This window comes from Emys orbicularis, chromosome 17 (assembly GCF_028017835.1).
Source record: "Emys orbicularis isolate rEmyOrb1 chromosome 17, rEmyOrb1.hap1, whole genome shotgun sequence".
Taxonomy (NCBI): domain Eukaryota; kingdom Metazoa; phylum Chordata; order Testudines; family Emydidae; genus Emys; species Emys orbicularis.
Genome location: NC_088699.1, coordinates 13,726,851 through 13,745,928, shown reverse-complemented (window position 1 = coordinate 13,745,928; position 19,078 = coordinate 13,726,851). Strand labels below are relative to the sequence as shown.

At 42.0% G+C, this 19,078-nt stretch overlaps 1 protein-coding gene across 1 annotated transcript in view; it reads right to left on the bottom strand.

Annotated features, from left to right (window-relative positions):
• LOC135890899 (S-adenosyl-L-methionine-dependent tRNA 4-demethylwyosine synthase TYW1-like) overlaps positions 1-19,078 on the bottom strand; it is a 123,065-nt gene that overhangs the window by 94,021 nt on the left and 9,966 nt on the right. Inside the window, exon 8 of the mRNA XM_065418373.1 lies at positions 7,565-7,691. Coding sequence (XP_065274445.1) covers positions 7,565-7,691 — 127 coding nt within the window. The remainder of the gene's footprint in view (positions 1-7,564; positions 7,692-19,078) is intronic.

The window sequence follows — 19,078 nt, the reverse complement described above, 5'->3', positions numbered from 1 at the left end:
TACAGAGAGCTCTTCTTCAGGTCTGGGAAAAGTACTCCCCGTATCACAGCTAAATCAATGGTGGAAAGGATAGTTTAGCATAAGTAGTTAACACATATTCTAAGGGACCATTCAAGGTGAAGTGGCCTGTTAACACCTCTGCAGTCATAGGACCAAAAAAAAAAAAAAAAAGAAGGAGTGGGGTGGGGGGATTAGCGGGTTACACATTGTTGTAATAAGCCATAAATCCAGTATCTTTATTAAGACCCTGATTTTTCGTGTCTAGCAAAGTTATAAATTTAAGCTCCCAGGCTCATCTTTTGCAGCTCTTGTGCAGGTTCCCTTTGAGGATGAGGACTGAGAAGGCAGAAGGCAGTGTTTGCCCAGGGGTGATGTGATACAGTGACCATTGATAACAGGAGCTGGCGTATATTTATCATTACCTGAACCTCTAGGTGCACTAATAAATAATACCACTTAGCTATTACCCAGTGCTTTTCATCAGTAAATCTCAAAGCACTTTACAAAAGGAGGTCAGTATCATTATCCCCATTTTACAGATGGGGAAACTGAAGCATGAAGAGATATGCGCAGCATGATGGAAACTTTAGAGTATATTCTCCGTGTACACGTGTGTGTCAGTTTTACTGGCTGCTAGAGACCAAGTTGTTGGTTTTTCTTAAAGCATCTCTTTCCTCCAGCTGTTATTTCATGAACTGGGCACATTTATTCTTATGCCTAGGACTTTTTTCAATTTCTAAAAAAAAACACCCCTCCTATTGTCTGGACAGACAGCATTATGAAGAATGCAGAGAGAATTTTATCCTTGCCTGTCTGTATGTCTACAACCTGTATTTTGTCTAAACCTAACAGGCCTCATGACTTCAAAACCTCCCCCTCTACGTCCCGTCCCCTTTCAAAAAAACCTGGAAAAATAGATATACCTAAAATAGAAATAGAAAGAGTCCATTTCTTCTCCCCACCAGTTTTACATTTGTAACTTCATCGACTTACACTGACGTAAGCAAAAGGTTAATCAGGCCCACAGAATCTCGATTACTACTACTTTCTGTGCCACTAATCAGGTATCAGAGGGGTAGCCGTGTTAGTCTGGATCTGTAAAAAGCGACAAAAAGTCCTATGGCACCTTATAGACTAACAGATGTATTGGAGCATAAGCTTTTGTGGGTGAATTCACCCACGAAAGCTTATGCTCCAATACGTCTGTCTATAATGTGCCACAGGACTCTGTCGCTTTGTGCCACAAATGCTATGCATCTAGACTAGCAAATGAAGATCAGCCACTTCTCCATGAGCTCTTGGCAGCTCCCACACCATGACCCTGCTCAGCCTCCATAACTCCTGCTCTTAGGGTGTTATTTCTTTAACTTTATATTCCATATTTATTGAAACATACACAAATTCTCTAAGTAAATTTCACAGATTTAGAGCCTCATCTTTTAAAACCACTGCATTCTTGTGCTTACAGGCACTTGAGTGAGAATTATTTTATTTTAGTTGTTTTCACAACTCACGGTTAATATTTCCAAGGCAAACATTTGAATTCTATTGTTGTTCTATAGCATACATTTCAGTGGCTGCACTGTTGTTACCAATACATAACCCAGCCGGAAGACTGCTAGCACCCCCTGGAGTTCAAGGGCTTTATTTTCATCTTGATGCACAGGGATTTACACATGTATTATCCCCAAGCCTGAAAGATGAAAATATAACCTTAAGTATACAACCCATGCAGGGGTACATCATGCTTCTTAAGACAATCAGTGACAATTCCTATGCAGAATGCAGCATCACTTTCACAGCACATTTAGCCTTTATGGCCAGAAGTTTCAAAAGGGCTCAGCACCCATAATCAAGCTAGGGTGACCAGATGTCCCGATTTTATAGGGACAGTCCCGATATTTGGGGCTTTGTCTTATGTAGGCACCTATTACCCCCCACCCCCTCCCGATTTTTCACACTTGCTGTCTGGTCACCCTAAATCAAGCTCAGATTTTCAACGGAGCTCAGAATATTGGGTGTTGAACCCTTTTGAAAATCTGGCCATCCGAATCAACAATGGGAGCTCCTGAGTACTTTTAAAAGTCTGGCCTCAACTCTACACGCTGAGCATTTGGAAAATGGACCCTGAGCAATTCCTGACATCAATGCCTGCATGTCCCACACAAGCTGAAAATCTTAGATCAAAACACTTTACATTGACATCCTAATGGGACGAGAGAGCACCAAAGACGTTACAGGACTGAAATAGCCCCTGCTATTTCTGATACTGTATTCTCTTCTACTATTGCTTTCCCTTGGATTTCTCTTCTACCGAGGCCCATTAAATAAGAAACCAATTTTCTATAATGTGATGATTCTTTGACATTAGAGAACAGAATGAGAGAAAGTACACGCACTATTGCAATGGATATTCCCGATCACTTGGCATTTCCATTACCATTCAGCTAACAAACAGGAAATTAAGGTTATAATTAAATGCAACATCATCAAGGCTGAGAAATCAAGCCCCATGAAACTGAGGACATTCTGGACATTATTAAGGCTGAAAATTCTGCTCTCATTTACACTGGTGTAAACAGAAAACAATTCCATTGGACTTCAGCAAAGTTGTTCCAGCCAACAGAAGAATTTGGCCCAGGTTGCTTTGTAAGTATATAAGGAACATTACCTCAGCCACATTGTACTAAATATATACTGTGCAATACACCGTATATATACACACACAGTGTGTGTGTGTGTGGGTGTGTGGGGTATACACACACACACACACACACACGCACACGCACGTATAAAATGTATATATACTGTGAAATACACATGGATAATTACCCAGGCAGCTAGCCCACGCTAAAGCCAATGCTTCCGCAGCTTCTTTGCGCAGGCCCCAAACTAGCTAGATTAAAGCTAACTCAGGTATATCTACACAAGCTGCAATCACATCCCATGACTGAAATGTAGACATACCCCAAGTTAACGGCGACATGGAAGAAGCCTTATTTGGAGTCCCCCCCCACTTGGGTTCTCAGCCTTATTATTTTTTTGCATTTATATTCCCGCTTGTTTAAGGTTCGCTTTACTGTGCTCTTCTTAAGCACCGTAAGACTGTAGCTATAGTCCTCAATATGGACTTCAAAATTGGCACTGTGGGAGGATCATGTTTATTGATACAAAAATCACTTGGAGACAAGTCTGCTTACTAGACAAATGATTATTTTTCTAATTCCCAGCCCTCACCCTGGGATCTGCATGTCAAGATGGGTTCATTCTGACTTGTCTATCACCGATAATAAGGATTCTGCAAATCATAAAGAAGTTCAAATCCCATGAATGATTCATTAACCAGAACAGAATACAGCTTCCTATGCCACCGCTGATTTTATAGAGCTAGCAGGATAGTGTAAAAGTTTACCACATTGTTTGCATTAGTAAAATAAGCAGACCTGACCTGGATTACACACAAGGAACAGATATGTTGATTCAGAATGGACTTACTTTAACAGTCACTCTCTTCTGATCATAACCATAATTTAAGGGTGCCTCTAAAGCTAAAGCCACACTTAAGTTTACCTCCTCATCTGAATTAAGCCTCCAACACTTATAAGTCATTAGAGGTAAGCTTTTCTACACACAAAAATTCATCTTAAGACCAAGCATACCAAGTTTCAGCCAAGAAGGAACTGTTTTGAAAAACTATAAGCAACTAAAGGAGTTAGAATATAAGCCATGTCTCAGCTCTAGCTACATACTGTTTGCTCTGGCAAACAAAGTAATATCAATGGTTGATTTCTATTTTCAGTTCATTTCCTGTCTGCCTAAATAGATGAAATCTACTATAACATTAACACTGCAAAGTAATATCACTGTAAACATAACACCCACAGTCAAATACTTGAAATAGACTCATTGCTAAGACTCTCTCTTTCTCTCTCAAGTTATATTTGTTATTTGGAAGTACTGAACAGCTTACCCTGCATATGAACTTTATGCAAGATTTAACACTGAAGAGGGAGAGGGAATTAACATCTCCTAACTATACAAAATTGACTATAGCTTTTTATAGAAGGAAACTATTGAAGAATGCCCTTATTAAACTAATCAGTAAATACACAGCTACAAGCTCCTACTACCCTGTACAACAGGGATGGGCAAACTACGGCTCGGGGGCCGTATCCGGCCCTTCAGACGTTTTAATCCGGCCCTCGAGCTCCCGTCGGTGAGTGGGGTTGGGGACTTGCCCTGCTCCGGCACTCCAGCCAGGGAGTGGTCGGGGGCTTGCCCCACTCCACATGTGCCATGGCTCTGCACGGCTCCCAGAAGCATGTCTCCCCTCTGGCTCCCACGTGTGCTGTCCCCACCCCAAGCACCGCCCCCACAGCTCCCATTGGTCAGGAACCATGGCCAGTGGGAGCTGCTTGAGGTAAGCGCCACCTGGAGTCTGCACCCCGACCCCCTTCTGTGCCCCAACCCCGTGCCCCAGCCCTTATCCCCCTCCCACCCTCCTAACCCCTTGGCCCAGCCCAGAGCACCCTCCTGTACCCTCAGCCCCACCCCAGAGCCCGCACCCCCAGCTAAAGCCACCTCCCCCCCTGCACCCCAACCCACACCCTGAACTCCTCATTTCTGGCCCCACCCCAGAGCCTGCACCCCCTCCCACACCCCAACCCCAATTTCATGAGCATTCATGGCCCGCCATACAATTTCCATACCCAGATGTGGTCCTCGGGCCAAAAAGTTTGCCCACCCCTGCTGTCCAACCTGAGTGTAACGGTACATTTAACTGGTGGAAAATCCATGGTGCTAAACTGGTGCTAAAATAAAGCCCAGTTGTTCAATCAATATTCAAGTCACCTAGACCAAGCAAGATAAATTTGCCTGAAGGTGAATAAAAATAAATGAATGATCGTTAAGATTGTCTAAAGAGACAAAAGCAAATTCGTGTGCTGCAACTAAATTTTAAAGAAGCAGTTTCATTCTGAATCACTAGCACTGATTTTTACCTCTTTTGAGCTAATTATGCCCTCAGGGATAACATTGAAAAGAAAGTGAAGTTTAACCCATAGCAACCAGTAACTGCTAAATAAATTATATGATCTTTTGAATCCTCTCCACTTTTTTTTTTTTTTTTTTTTTTTAAAACCACCATGTAAATATGTCTATATAGTCTGATCTCCGGAAGAATGTTTGTTTTGACATGTGAAAACAGAAGGAAGGCAAATTAAACCCCTATAGAGCAGGCTGCTCGGATGCTAGTTTTTGTGAATATAGTGTACTCTGTGCACAGTGGGAAAGTGTTGCACTGAGAGGTTTTAATTTAACAGAAATGGGCATGCTAAAATTAACTCTTTGGAGACTGCAGGTTTATTCGTCCAGCTGTGATTGCTGGCATGTTCCAGAAAGGAAATGTAAATCACACATGTACCTAAAAAAAAATGCAATCTGCCAACAGGAAAGTGAATTCTTCCAATTTTCCCTGAAGGTCTCAAATGATGAAATTTCTCAGGTAGATCTGCCCTGGTGTTTAAAACTTGAATTGTAGAAAAGTGGGCTCTGTGTGCAATTTTGATCATCTAACTGAATGTTTTTTTATGTAACACCAAATAGATAGATATCTCATCAAAGCCACACCACCAAAGCAAATTAAAGGCAATTGGAAAAGTGAAGATGCCTGAATCATTGCCGTCACTTTGCTTCACCCTTCCTGAAGACATAATGCAGCCTCACAATTGGGCAGGGCACTGCAATGCAAACATAGGGCCCTATCCCACAAGATGCTGATCATCCTCAGCTCCCATGGCAGTTGATGGCCCCCAGCATGTCAAAGGGCCACGGCTATAAGCAGCATTTATAATCACTTCCTATCATCAAAGTGTTTCACCAACTGAAAGACAGTAAAAGCCTCTCCCCTCACGTCCATGTGGTAGCAGAGCAAGATTCCTCCTTAGGACTCCACAGATCACTTAGCGGGGTACCAGCTGCCATGCTGCCTAGCACATCGGGGTCAATCTTCCAACCCAGGGAACAGCCAGAACCCAAATTCCCAGGCAGCTACTGCACGTGCTACTATCTCCAATAGATGCTACTGCTTTGCATACCATCCATCCCTTTTCACATTCCCTCTCCACCCTACGCATCTACCAGCATCCCTGGTCCTAAGACAGGATTTGACCTTAAAGTTATACAGGGGAAGCACTCAAAAGTGCACCACATATTCAACTACTTTGCAGCGGTTTACACTGCATTTCTCACCGAAATTATGACCTTTGGCGACAAAGGCAAAAAAGACTTAAGCAACCTGGACATGTGGGAGACACTTCAGGCTTCCAAAGGTGTCAGCAAGTAGCAAGACAGGTACCCACATGGAGGCACTACAGGTTAGTGGCCAAGTTTTGCAGCACTTTATTTCTTACGAGGCCTTTGCTAGATTCTTTTATTCTAACTCTGAGTTTTATTAATTTCCCATTTCTTTTACATCTGGTCTAAGTTAATTAAAAAAAACAAAACAAAAAAAACAAAAAACAAAACCACCATGTGACAAGACTGGATGGCTGGGACAGGGAGTTGGGTCACCTTCAGGTGACCAGATCAAAGAAGCTAGATCAAGTTGTCAGTGACTGAAAATGTTACAGAAAGTGAACTTGTTTCAAACAGCTGTGGCCTATCTCAGTCCAGCTATTAAGTTAGACATCCGTATCACAACAGATACCCTTTTTCAGAAGCTTCAGCAGAGGATCTAATGCGTGAATGGGCATGAAAACTAAACTCCCCTCTCATCTTTAGAGCTGAAGACCAAACTACTCTCTCATACTCCCTTGAGCTACATTGCAGAGCATTGTGCTACCTTTGCCCAAGCTGTACCTGTTCTGGAGATTGAAGCTTTTGGTCTGCAGAGCTGTAAATCTGGCATTTTTCATGCATTCTCGCATACATGTTTTTTAAAATAATGGCCTTAAGTCCATTAACATCGTTCTGTATGGTTCTTGAGAGAAGTCATTATCTAGTTTTCCTCCAGTGGACCATTCAGATTCATTTGAATGAATTTATCTTTGGGAAATGAATTTCAGCACTGAAATCAGAGTATGAAACTGAGAAGAAAGTACTGGACTAAAATATTAGAAGCGAGTCCAATTTTCAAATGCCCTTCAAAAGCCCTCTCTTTTGGGAGCTGGATATGCACCAGGGTGTTTTCTCCCCAAAACATTAACAAACTGGCTCACGAAGAAGATTGGTGCCCTCTAGACTCCAAAATTCCTGTTCCGTCACTACTGTTTATGACTTCAAGAGCTGCCGTGCCCAATTAAGGATTTTAGGTCTGGACTGCTTGGTTTCAGTAATTTCACCAGTGTCCGAACTTTGCAGCAGGAGGGTGACACCTACAAAAAGACAGTCCCATATCTATTATGCAGGCATCATGGAACCCACCATAAACAAAAGGCATACAATAGCTCAATCCTTTCTTTGCAATCCTTACATTGCACCCTTTCTGATAAAAATCTATACACACAAAAACTTTTTGAAGCCTGATCCAGAATCTGGTCTGCACACCATCTTTATGGACCCTCACCTTGTTTTGTAAGTGCATCTCTAAGACCTGGAGTGATCATCTCCCTCCTTTCACTCTCCTCATTTTTCCCACTGCTCTGCTGAGATGGACCTGTCCTGCCAGCTTCTTCCTCAAGTTCACATTCTTTCTGTTAAAAGAGAATTAATTACAATCATTTAGCTGAATATGCAATATTTAGACATAGGAATATTCCTAGCAATCTCAAATCACAGCTATTAAACTGGATAACAATTCTGGCACACCAAGATGAACCTGGCACTCATGCAATTCATTTGTTAAAAGCTGATCGTCCATTATTCCACTTCGTCATGCTGTCCAAAACACTTAACTACCTGGATTTACAAAAGAGTCTAATGGAGTTTGGCATCTAAATCCCATAGAAAGTCAATGGGATTTGGGAACCTAATTCCCATAAATTCCTTTGAAAATCCCCAGCCATAGTGACTTTCATCTCCAAGTGCTTTACAACTGATCCGTATGTGCAGGGATCACTTCTCCCTGCCAGTAAACTACAGCCACCTCTTGGGTAAAAAGTAGTTCCAATAGTGCTCAGCACTGCACAGTTATTTAGCACAGGTCAGTGAAGAATGCCCATAACCGTTTTAAAACACTGAAGGGTTTTAGATAGGCAAGACAATTTACTGACTTGGAGACATGGAATGTTTCTCCTACTCTTACACTAAGTACCATAGGACCTTTCCTGGCCAGTGCTTCAGACCTCTGTTTTATGTCTATCTGGAGCATCACCCACTCCAGAAACATAACTTGTCCTTTCATGCTGTGACGCTGCATCAGTTCAGGACTGTCGATGCAAACCCAACCAACTGCATTGTTTAGAAATAAGCTATTAAATCTCATCATGGAACCCAACTAAGATTAGAGCCACCATTATCAGCCACAGTATAACAAGAGTATTGGGCTCTCCAGAGATACAATGCTACACATATGGCTAATCCCCGAAGTCTATTTTGACATGAATAAAGAAATAACACAAATTAGTATAAAGTTAAAAGAGGGCCAAAAAAAAGAGTACATCATAATTGTGAATCCCTTGCTGTATGAGTGTCACTTCTGAGATTGTATTGCCATTTATAGTTGCCTGGACAGCACACATGGAAGTGTAAATAATTACTTTGATATTTGATGGAAGGTGTACTATGTTTGTCCTTAAATATTTCAAAGAAAATATACATACGTTACAGACAAATGGTGTTTAAAAATGGAGTCATTCTGATTTCCCAAAAATCAAGTTGTTTCACAACCAGGTCCATTTTAATCTGCACCCCTGATCTAGGTCTATTTTAAATCAATAGACACACACACACACAGAGTACCAGGAAGTTCCAATAATTTTTTCCAGTTTTGGCTTATTTCTACTTCCTATTAAAGAAACAGATACTAATCAAACAATTGCTCTTAATTTCCTGAGCTCCACATGGTCTTCCTGACCAGATTCAGTAACTCAAACAGTTCTCAAGACACACATATGTATTTCATTTGAACTCCAAGAAATTTTCAGAAAACACTTAGAGCCAGCTCAGAACCATCAAAGAATTCAGTTTGCCATTGCTTCCGGGAAGTCATATGGGATAGAAGATTCTAACCCCTCTTCATATTGAAGTAGTACCTGTTGATTTCAATAGGACTACTTGTGCAGTAGGCATCAGTCATCAGAACATAACAGAATCTGGCCCTTACTAAACTAGTAAGATCTGGTCCAACTTTTGCTTCTTTGCATTCATAGTTTGTTCAAAAACCGTTCTAAAATACAAGTACAGCATTACATCAGCAATTCTACCAACATTTGTGTAATGCATCTAAACTTTCTTAAAAGGTCCACAACATAAAGCACCCAGTCACTAATACAAATCACAGAAATATAGAGCTGGAAGGGAGCTTGAGAAGTCATCAAGTCCAGCCCCCTGTGCTGAGGCAGGACCAAGTAAACCTAGACCATCCCTGACAGGTGTTTGTCCAACCTGTTCTTAAAATCCTCCAGTGATTGGGGATTCCACAACCTTCCTTGGAAGCCTATTCCAGAGCTTAACTACCCCTATAGTTTGAAAGTTTTTCCTAATATCTAACGTAAATCTCCCGTGCTGCAGATTAAGCCCATTACTACTTCTCCCACCTTCAATGGACATGGAGAACAACTGATCACCATCCTCTTTATACCAACCCTTAACTTATCTGAAGTCTATTAGCAGGTCCCTTCTCAGTCTTCTTTTCTCAAGATTAAACATGCCCATTTTTTTTTTTTTAAACATTTCCTTATAGATCAGGTTTTCTAAAACTTTTCACCATTTTTGTTGCTCTCTTCTGGACTCTCTCCAATTTATCCACATCTTTCCTAAAGACACTGTACTCCAGCTGAGGCTTCACCAGTGCCAAGTAGAGCAGGACAATTACCTCACGTGTCTTACATACAGCCCTCTTGTCAATATAAATAGGTTTCTAAGTCCAATATAAGACTCCATCTTCACTCATCAAGACACTTGGACAATAAAATATTGATGTTACTGAAAAAGCTTCATACATAAGCAGGGAGAAGGTAAGTTAGTCATCTTTTACGTAAGTATTGAACACTGAACAGCCCTCTCCCTAAAAGCTATAATTTAAGTCTGGGCTAGATTCTGCTCTCCCCTTAACTCAAGGTGGGCAGTACCTTACTCAGAGTAGTCCCATTAACTTATCGGAGTGCAGCATTACTCAACGTGAGTAACAAGGTAAATTTCAGCTCTTGTACCGCATAGAATCATAGAACCATAGGGTTAGAAGGGATCACAAGGGTCACCTGGGCTAACCCGTGCCAAGATGCAGGATTTGTTGAGTCTAAACCATCCAAGACAGATGGCTATCCAGCCTCTTTTTGAAAATGGCCAGTGAAGTAGCTTCCATGTCTTCCCTAGGCAGTTTGCTCCATTGTCCTACTGTTCTTACAGTTAGGAAGTTTTTCCTGAGAGTTAATCTAAATCTGCTTTACTGTAGTTTGAACCCATTGCCTCTTGTTCTCCCTCTGAGGGCAGGACAGAATGTACTGATGCAGCAGCATTCCCTTTTACGGGAGTAGAGATCACAATGTGTATTTGTGTTGCCGTATTAAATGTAGTCATTCACATAAGTGTGCAGTACAAATAAATCATCATATACAGAACCAATCTTTGAATACAAGAAAAGTCATCTTGCATGATTAAGTGTCCTAGCAGATCTATTGTTCTAGATACTACACTCACTGAATTATCTCAGCAAAGTACTGAAGCATAAAGAGTCTATTTAATTAGAAAAACATAATCGAAATCTGTATATTTAAATTCAAAAAATAAATTCTTATTTTTTCCTACCTTTAAGAGACTGTCTACCACTTTCTTTCAAGGCTGATTTCAAACTGTGTAAACAGGACACCAATCATTTGTTCCAATCTTAGCTGAGTACCCAATTTGTTTTGTGTTTGGTAAGTATTCAATCCAAGACATTTCTTGAGGGGAAAAGCAACTCGCTGCCCTAGGAGTTGTATTTATTCATTTGCTTAATAATAAACCTTTCATGTTTGTTATTTAGGATTTGAAAGAAAAGAACAAAAGTAAACAACTTAGCACAGAGCGCAAACTTCCAAGGGTGATTTAGCAAGACGCACTGAAGTAAATCTAAGGCAAGTTTATTGTCTTTCTGTAACAAATCAAGCAAGTAGTGGCTACAGCCAACTTTTCTTTGCCCTTGAAATAATGTGGCTGCCAATAAAACAAGCCAAACACCCGTCCTTCTGTTCTATATTCACAGGCAGCAGAAGTCCATGGACAATGAAAACTTGGGGATTCAGATTTTTGCTACTTACGGCCCAAATCCTGAAGCCTGTAGGAGTTCTGCTACTCTACTTCATTGGGACTTAAATAAGGACAATTACACCTCATGCTTGCGGACACAAACTGACCTCAATCTTGGGTCAGGAAGAAATGTATTTCTCTTTATTCCTATAAGTACAGCACAACACAATCAGCTAGGCACTTTATGGAACAAGCCAGAGAAATCCACCTTCCTCTGAACGACCAAGTATTAGCCATTACAAAAGGCAGAAGAGGGGATCAGTTGACCAATTTAGTAGAGAAGGTTCTGTATTCCTGGTTAGGATAGGAATAGAAAGCAGTGCAACATTCATTATCTGCAAATTCACAGCTCAAATGTTTCAAATGCTTCTTTATATGCATTTCTTACAAATATGCCTGGAAAGCACACACAAAACGTAAAATTCTTTCAGCAGCGTGTGTTTATTTGGGGTCCTGCCGATATCTGCAGACATGGAGGAGAACACCTCCACAGATGGTTATAGTTGAAACTGTCAAAACTCCTCAGCTGCATTTTTGGCTTCGTTACGTAGAATTCAAGATATTCAAAACACATTCTGTGGATAAAATTAGCCATTTCAATTTAAACTACGCACACAGTTAATTTAAGTCTTTTTAACCTCCCATTAAATGTGGCTCTCGTCCTCAGTGGGTCACAGCTGAAGAAAATCTGTTGATGTAACTCACTATACAATTCTCTACTCCAGCATGGCAGCTGCCACCCATAATGTCCAAAAGATAAAACTCTGTTTCACAGATGGTCCAGACCATTACTTATTCTCCCAGGAGAAACATGCTAAGGACCTTCAGAAGTTGGCCTGGCTTATGGAAGACTGGTTTTCTAGTCAAATGGATCCAACCTTTTTAATGAAGGATAGTCTACAAATATTTGAAGCGCGCAAACACCAAGGAGACAGAGTTACTTAATGTTATCTAAGGGGACAGAACTAGCAATAATGAACAAAAATAAAAGGGAAGTGGGTATTCACCCACGAAAGCTCATGCTCCAATACGTCTGTTAGTCTATACGGTGCCACAGGACTCTTTGCTGCTTTTAAAAATAAAAGGGAAAATTTAGGCAGGATTATCAGCCACCCAAGGGAAGTGCTAAAAGCCCCACTGTCTCAAACATGTAAAACCGGAAGGAATAAAGTCTTAGAAAAATACACCATAAGTAAGGCCCTTTGATTTCAGTTTTTACTGATTTTTGACCCGAATTTTGTACCACACGAGTACACAAAAATACTGATTATGTTAAGAAAATCCAGTCTATTATGTTTATGTTAAGTTAATCTAATATCTAAGTGTCAATGCAAGGCAATTGAGTGGAAGATACACGTGCACTGTACGTACTGAATGTAAAGTTCATGAAATAAACCGCGGAATTAAACTACTCTTATTTCCAATACTCTTACTTTTCTCTATTTGTTGCTTTCTTTTGGTCCTCCCATCCCCCAATATTAACCCTGATATTTACCCAGAAAGACTTAAGTTAATTTTTTGCACTGATTTTTCACCCATTTTTTAATTATTGTAATAAACACTGATAAATTCCCATGAATTTTTAAACAAAACAAAAACAAAGGGCCTTGACCACAGGAAACAACACTGTCCTGGCAAGAATATGGACTAGATGAGCTAATAGGTCTGTTCCAATTCAGATTAAGACCTCAGCTGAATCACTGAACACCAGCTGGTCAGCGGCGCAGCGGGGCTAAGGCAGGCTCCGCGCGGGTCCCGGAAGCAGCAGCATCTCCCACTTCCGTTCCTACCTGTAGGGGCAGACAGGGGGCTCCACGTGCTGCCCTTGCCCCAAGCGCCGGCTCTGCAGCTCCCATTGGCCAGGAACCATGGCCAATGGGAGCTGCGGGGGCGGTGTCTGCGGACAGCGCAGTGTGCAGAGCCGCCTGGCCGCGCCTCTGCATAGGAGCCAAAGGGCAGATATGCCACTGCTTCTGGGAGCTGCTTGAGGTGGGAGCTGCCCAGAGCCTGAACCCCTGACCCCCTCCCGTGTCCCAACCCTCTGACCCAGCCCTAATCCCCCTCCTGCCCTCCAAACCACTCGATCCCAGCCCCACCCCAGAACCCGCACCCCTAGTCGGACTCACCCCCAGCCCAACCCTCCACCCCAGCCCAGAGCCCACTCCCGCACTTCAAACCCCTCAACCCCAGCCCAGAGCCCCCTCCTGCACCCCAAATCAAGTCAAGCCCAATTTCTCCTTGCCTAGAGGCCGAGCTATTTTCAACCCCACTTGAGATGGGTCAGTATCCTTGATCAACCACAGGTCATTTCCTAGCCTACACATGTCGCAAGTGTATACAACAGGCCAACACTGCGCTCATCAGTAGAGCAAGATTAGCACCCCTAGAGTTACAATTATATAAGGTTATTGGCAGAAACAGGTTAACACTGTTTCCCTGGCTAAGACCTAGCTGTACTATGAACCAAGACAAACTCCATGGCATGGTTTTGTAAACTGGTATGGAGTAACCTCTGGGTACAGGTACAGTTTAATACATCAGCTTACAGCATGCTTAGGCCCTGTTTACATCTGTAAAATTGAGTTAATACTACTTCCTTTCTCCTACCCTTTGTCCATCTTGTGTATTTAAACTCAGGATAGACATACATACACATAGCAATGAAGTATAACACCTCGCACAACAGAGTCTCAATCTCAGTCGCAGCACAAGGTGCTATTGCCACAAATGACAGAGAGGGATTTCTGTCCATCAACTCTCTGAAGTGCTCAAAACAAAAATCAACCAATTTGCTGATGGAAGCAAAGCTGTGCATCACCTTAAAATGAAGAAAGGACCTGATGGGTAACATATTTCGGAATAACCCCACCCTTAGAGAAAAGGAGCACGCTTTGGCAAGACAGAAGACAAACTTTCAGAGTTAACTGCCATTTAGGGACTATGCCAAACACTTCGACAGTGTGAGAGGGGCTGCGGGGTCCCAGCGGCACTTACCGTGGCTCCCAGGAAGTGTCCGCCAAGTCCCTGCAGCCCCTAGGCAGAGGCATGGCCAGGCAGCTCCGTGCACTGCCCTTGCACCTGCAAGTGCCGCCCCACAGCTCCCGTTGGTTGCAGTTTCCGGCCAATGGGAGCTGGGGAGCCAGTACTCGGGCGGGGGCAGCACACAGAGCCTCCCTGGCCCACCATGTGCCATGGGGCCAAAGGGACCTGGCTGCTGCTTCTGGGAGCCACGTGGAGCTAGGGCAGTCAGGGAGCCTGCCTTAGCCCTGGGCCCCTGCTGCGACGCTGCCTGGACTTTTAATGGCCTGGTCAGCACTGCCGACCGGAGCCACCAGGGTCCCTTTTAGACCGGGCGTTCCAGTCGAAAGCCAGACATCTGGCAACCCTACTCCAGTTGTGCACATGCTCTTGGTTGTTAGTTGTGAAGCTTTACAGTTCAGAACGCTAAGCTCACTCAGTTAAGTTTGGATACCAACTGCTGACACCATGTTTCTTGCACAGATTTTGAACCAACACCTGTTGTCCTTACTCAAGGAAAGCTCCCACCAACTTCACTCAGAGTTTTGTTTAAGGGAAGACAGTAAGATTTGGCCTTTCACAATAATAAAACTTTAAAGGATCTCAAATAAATGTATGAACATGGAGGTTTACAAACCCCACGGGAGTTGAGTAAATATCCACCCCATTTTACAAGATGGCAAAATGAGCCAAGAGAGGTCAAGTGACCCCTCCCAAGGACACACAGTGAATCAGTGGCAGAACAGGAATAGTATCCTAAAGTCTTGACTCCTAGTCCCCCACTTCAATTCCATCCTGAACACATGGTTCATTTCCAACCACCCCTTTTCTTTTCTCCCCCCCCCCCCCTTGTATTTTAAACTTTGCAACTGTGTCCACACACAACATTAAAGTTGTTTGTTTTGGAAAACAAAACAATGACATTAATATTAAGATGGTACAAAGGAAAATATGCATGCGTGATTACCTCTCAACAGATCCAAAAAACTTAGGTGATTATTATTATTATTCATAAATGTAGTTTATAAATATGAAGGTTAATAAAGCAATTCCTTTTGGTAGGACAGATCTGTATTTCTAGTTTATCATAATCATCCAGCTGTGAGAGACACACTGCATTAAGAAACAGTATCCCTGTGATTAATGACTACAGCTTTAAAGGCTAAAAATACATCTATTAAATTTCACATTTATCTGATAACTCCCCAGAAATGTGTTTACTTTAGAGGACAGAGAAGGTGCACCACATTTTTATCAATCAAAACCAGAAGTAGCTGTTAAATCTATCACAAGCCAACACCTTCCTCTGCTAAACTAAAGCTGGTTGGGGGAATAAAACCAAGCCAAATTCTCTGTTTGAAAAGCAACAAAATTAAAATTATAGCTAACGGCAAGAAAACATAGGAATTACCTTGCTAGGTCAGGCTGCATTCCATCTAATCTAGCATCCTGTCTCTGAATTACCAGTACCAGATGCTTCAGAGAAAGGTGCAAGAAATCCCATGGTGGACCACTTATGGAGTAACCTCCCAAATGGACTAATTATTCCTAACCACCCATCAGTTAGTGGTTGCCTTATGTCCTGAAGCATGGAGATTTTTAATATGCCTTGGAATTTATTTTATCCTGTTTTATAAAACTGTGGATTTTTCTCAGTGGCTCTCATGCAGGGTCCGGGACACCCTGGGGGGCCACAAGCAGGTTTCAGGGAGTCCACCAAGAAGGACCAGTGTTAGACTCACCGGGGCCCAGGGCAGAAAGTTGAAGCTCGTGCATGGGGCTGAAGCCAGGGACTGTAAGTCCCACCACCTGGGGCTAAAGCAGAAGCCTGAGCAACTTAGTTTTGCGGAGCCCCCTATGGCGTGGGGCCCCGGGCAATTGCCCTATTTGCTACCCCGTAATGCTGGCCCTGGCTTTTATATGCAGAAAACCAGTTGTTGTGACACAGGTGGGCCGTGGAGTTTTTATAGCACACTGGAGAGGCTTCAGAAAGAAAAAGGTTGAGAACCCCTATATGAAGATCTAATCCCTTTCTTGAATTCTATTAAGGACTTGGCTTCCATTTTAGCTTTTGGCAAAGAGTTCCACAAGTTAGCTCTTTGTCATGTAAAAAAAGTATTTCCTTTTATCGGTTTTTAAGTCCACTATTCCTTGCATTATGAGAAAAGGTCTGCTGCCTATATCAAATGCCGTATTTTGTACAATCCTAAGAAACTTGCAATGTGTGAAAGGCAATACATAAAACAAAAAATCTAGTCTAGATTTCCCAGCAAGTCATGTAATGGGAGATGGAATTTCATTCAGCAAAATTAAATTAAGATTAACTGCAGAGATCTGAACAAACATTCTTTATTAAGATGCTGCTGTCATGACCTCGCTCATGCTGCCATTGCATAAAAATCAAGACAACAAGGATTTATGACTAGACATCCCAGGCATTCAAATCTCTGTCACCAATCCTTACACAGCCATACAAGAGATCAAAATTAGGTCCTAAAAATATTCAAAAATTATCTTTTACTGCCCCCTACGCACAAAGGAAATGTGCAAGTGTACATCCATCCCAAAGCCACAGGAATATTGGAAGGACGAGATTGACATCATATAGTAAAGCCTGAATTATTTATACATCAGCACTGTAAAAAAAAAAATCAGAAGCTAAGATACAACAACGTATTCTACAAATAGATTTTAGGCCCCTTTCTGGTCTCTCATATCCCATTTTAAGTCAGAGTGATGTAATTCCATTGATTTCAGTAGAGTCAGTGTGAGATCAGAATCAGGCCCTGTGAATTTAAGTACTGAACATGTGCAACTCATTATTCTGTAAATTGGTTTTTAAAATAATCTTAATTTGAAAGACAAAAGCTCTCATTGCACTAATGCACAGCAGCTAAAGCAAGGACAACTCTATAAAGAAGGATGCCTTGGACTTAACCAACAATGGTACCTTCCATCTTGGAAATCAGACCACTCGATAATGAAGAATTAGTTTCACATTTCAGATTCTTCTGCATGTTAATATCACATCTTCGGTGCTTATTTTTATTACAATAAATGACTGCACCTATGGGATCATTCCACAATTCAAGCATTTGCACAAATCCATTAGTAAGTCAGTCTGCATATTCCCCGGGAGATTCATCACGGAGGCAAAGCCATTCATTCTCACAGCTAATGATACAGACAGCCACCTATTTAGTCTCTCGCATGCAGCATTTATATGGTCATACCCTGCCATTGTTCTGTGTATGGAGCTCCACTGAAGTCAATTGGAGTTTTATATTAAAATTGATAGAAGGATATGGCTGTAGTTAAGAAACCTATCCTGGACAAGCAATTTTTAAGAGGAGAATGAAATGCAACTTTCAGACATTAACACACACAGCCAACGCATAGCTAGAGGAAATACAAGAGTCTTACCCCCAGCCTCACTGAGGCCAGGTCTACAACTATAAACTTACATCAGTATAACTACATCACGACAGGGTATGAAAAATCCACACCCCTGAGTGATGCAGGTTATACCGACCTAGACAGTGCTATGTCGAAGGGAGAGCTTATCCTGTCAACATAGCTACCATCTCCCACAGAGGTAGATTAAATATGCTGACAGGAGAAGCCCCCCATACCGTCTTCACTGAAGCACTGCAGCATTTTAAGTGTAGACCTGCCCTGAGGATGCTTTGGAGGTATTTACTCGTACAAGTAGCCTCCCTGAACTCAAGTGGGTCTACTAGTGTAAGAGTTGCAGGATAAGTATCAGAGGGGTAGCCGTGTTAGTCTGGATCTGTAAAAAGCAACAAAGAGTCCTGTGGCACCTTAAAGACTAACAGATGTATTGGAGCATAAGCTTTTGTGGGTGAATACATGCGTCTGACGAAGTGGATATTCACCCACGAAAGCTTATGCTCCAATACATCTGTTAGTCTTTAAGGTGCCACAGGACTCTTTGTTGCTAGTTGCAAGATAGAGTCCCTAGATTGTATGGGGGGGAGGGGGAGGTTGCACTTCTGGGATAATAAAAGACTCCAGCTCCACAGACAAAATAAGGGAAGGATGAGAGGTAGAGACAGAAAACTCCATCTTAGATCCTAGAAAGGCCAAGTGTTAAGCAACAGTGAGTTTTTGTTGCCTATTTGTAACACTCAATTATACTGGAAATTCTGACTTTGGTCACTACCAAAGCAGTGATCACAAAACGTTAGGAAGTGGTTGTAGTTTACTGGTGTGGTCATTTGCTTGTTCATAAACTAGACAATGGACTATGCATATTTTTATTTTACATTGCACAGTCCTTGTGCTGTTGCTAGATTTTATTAGTCAGTGAAACCTTGAGATTTAATCTCCTATAAAAATGGTTGCAAAAATAATTATTTTTTCCCTTTAGTGGTTTCGAGTCATGTCACAAATGAAGGCTACCAAAAAGAATCTTTTATTGGACCAACTTCTGTCGGTGAGAGACACAATCTTTCGAGCTTTAAGTCTGGAGAAGAGCTCAAGGTGGCTCAAAAGCTTGTCTCTCTCACCGACAGAAGTTGGTCCAATAAACGATATTACCTTACCCACCTTGTCTCTCATATATCCGAGGACCTCCACAGCTACAACTACACTGCATACACAAATAATGTTTTTCTTTTCTCCAGTGACCTTTAGTGGTGAATACGTATGACAG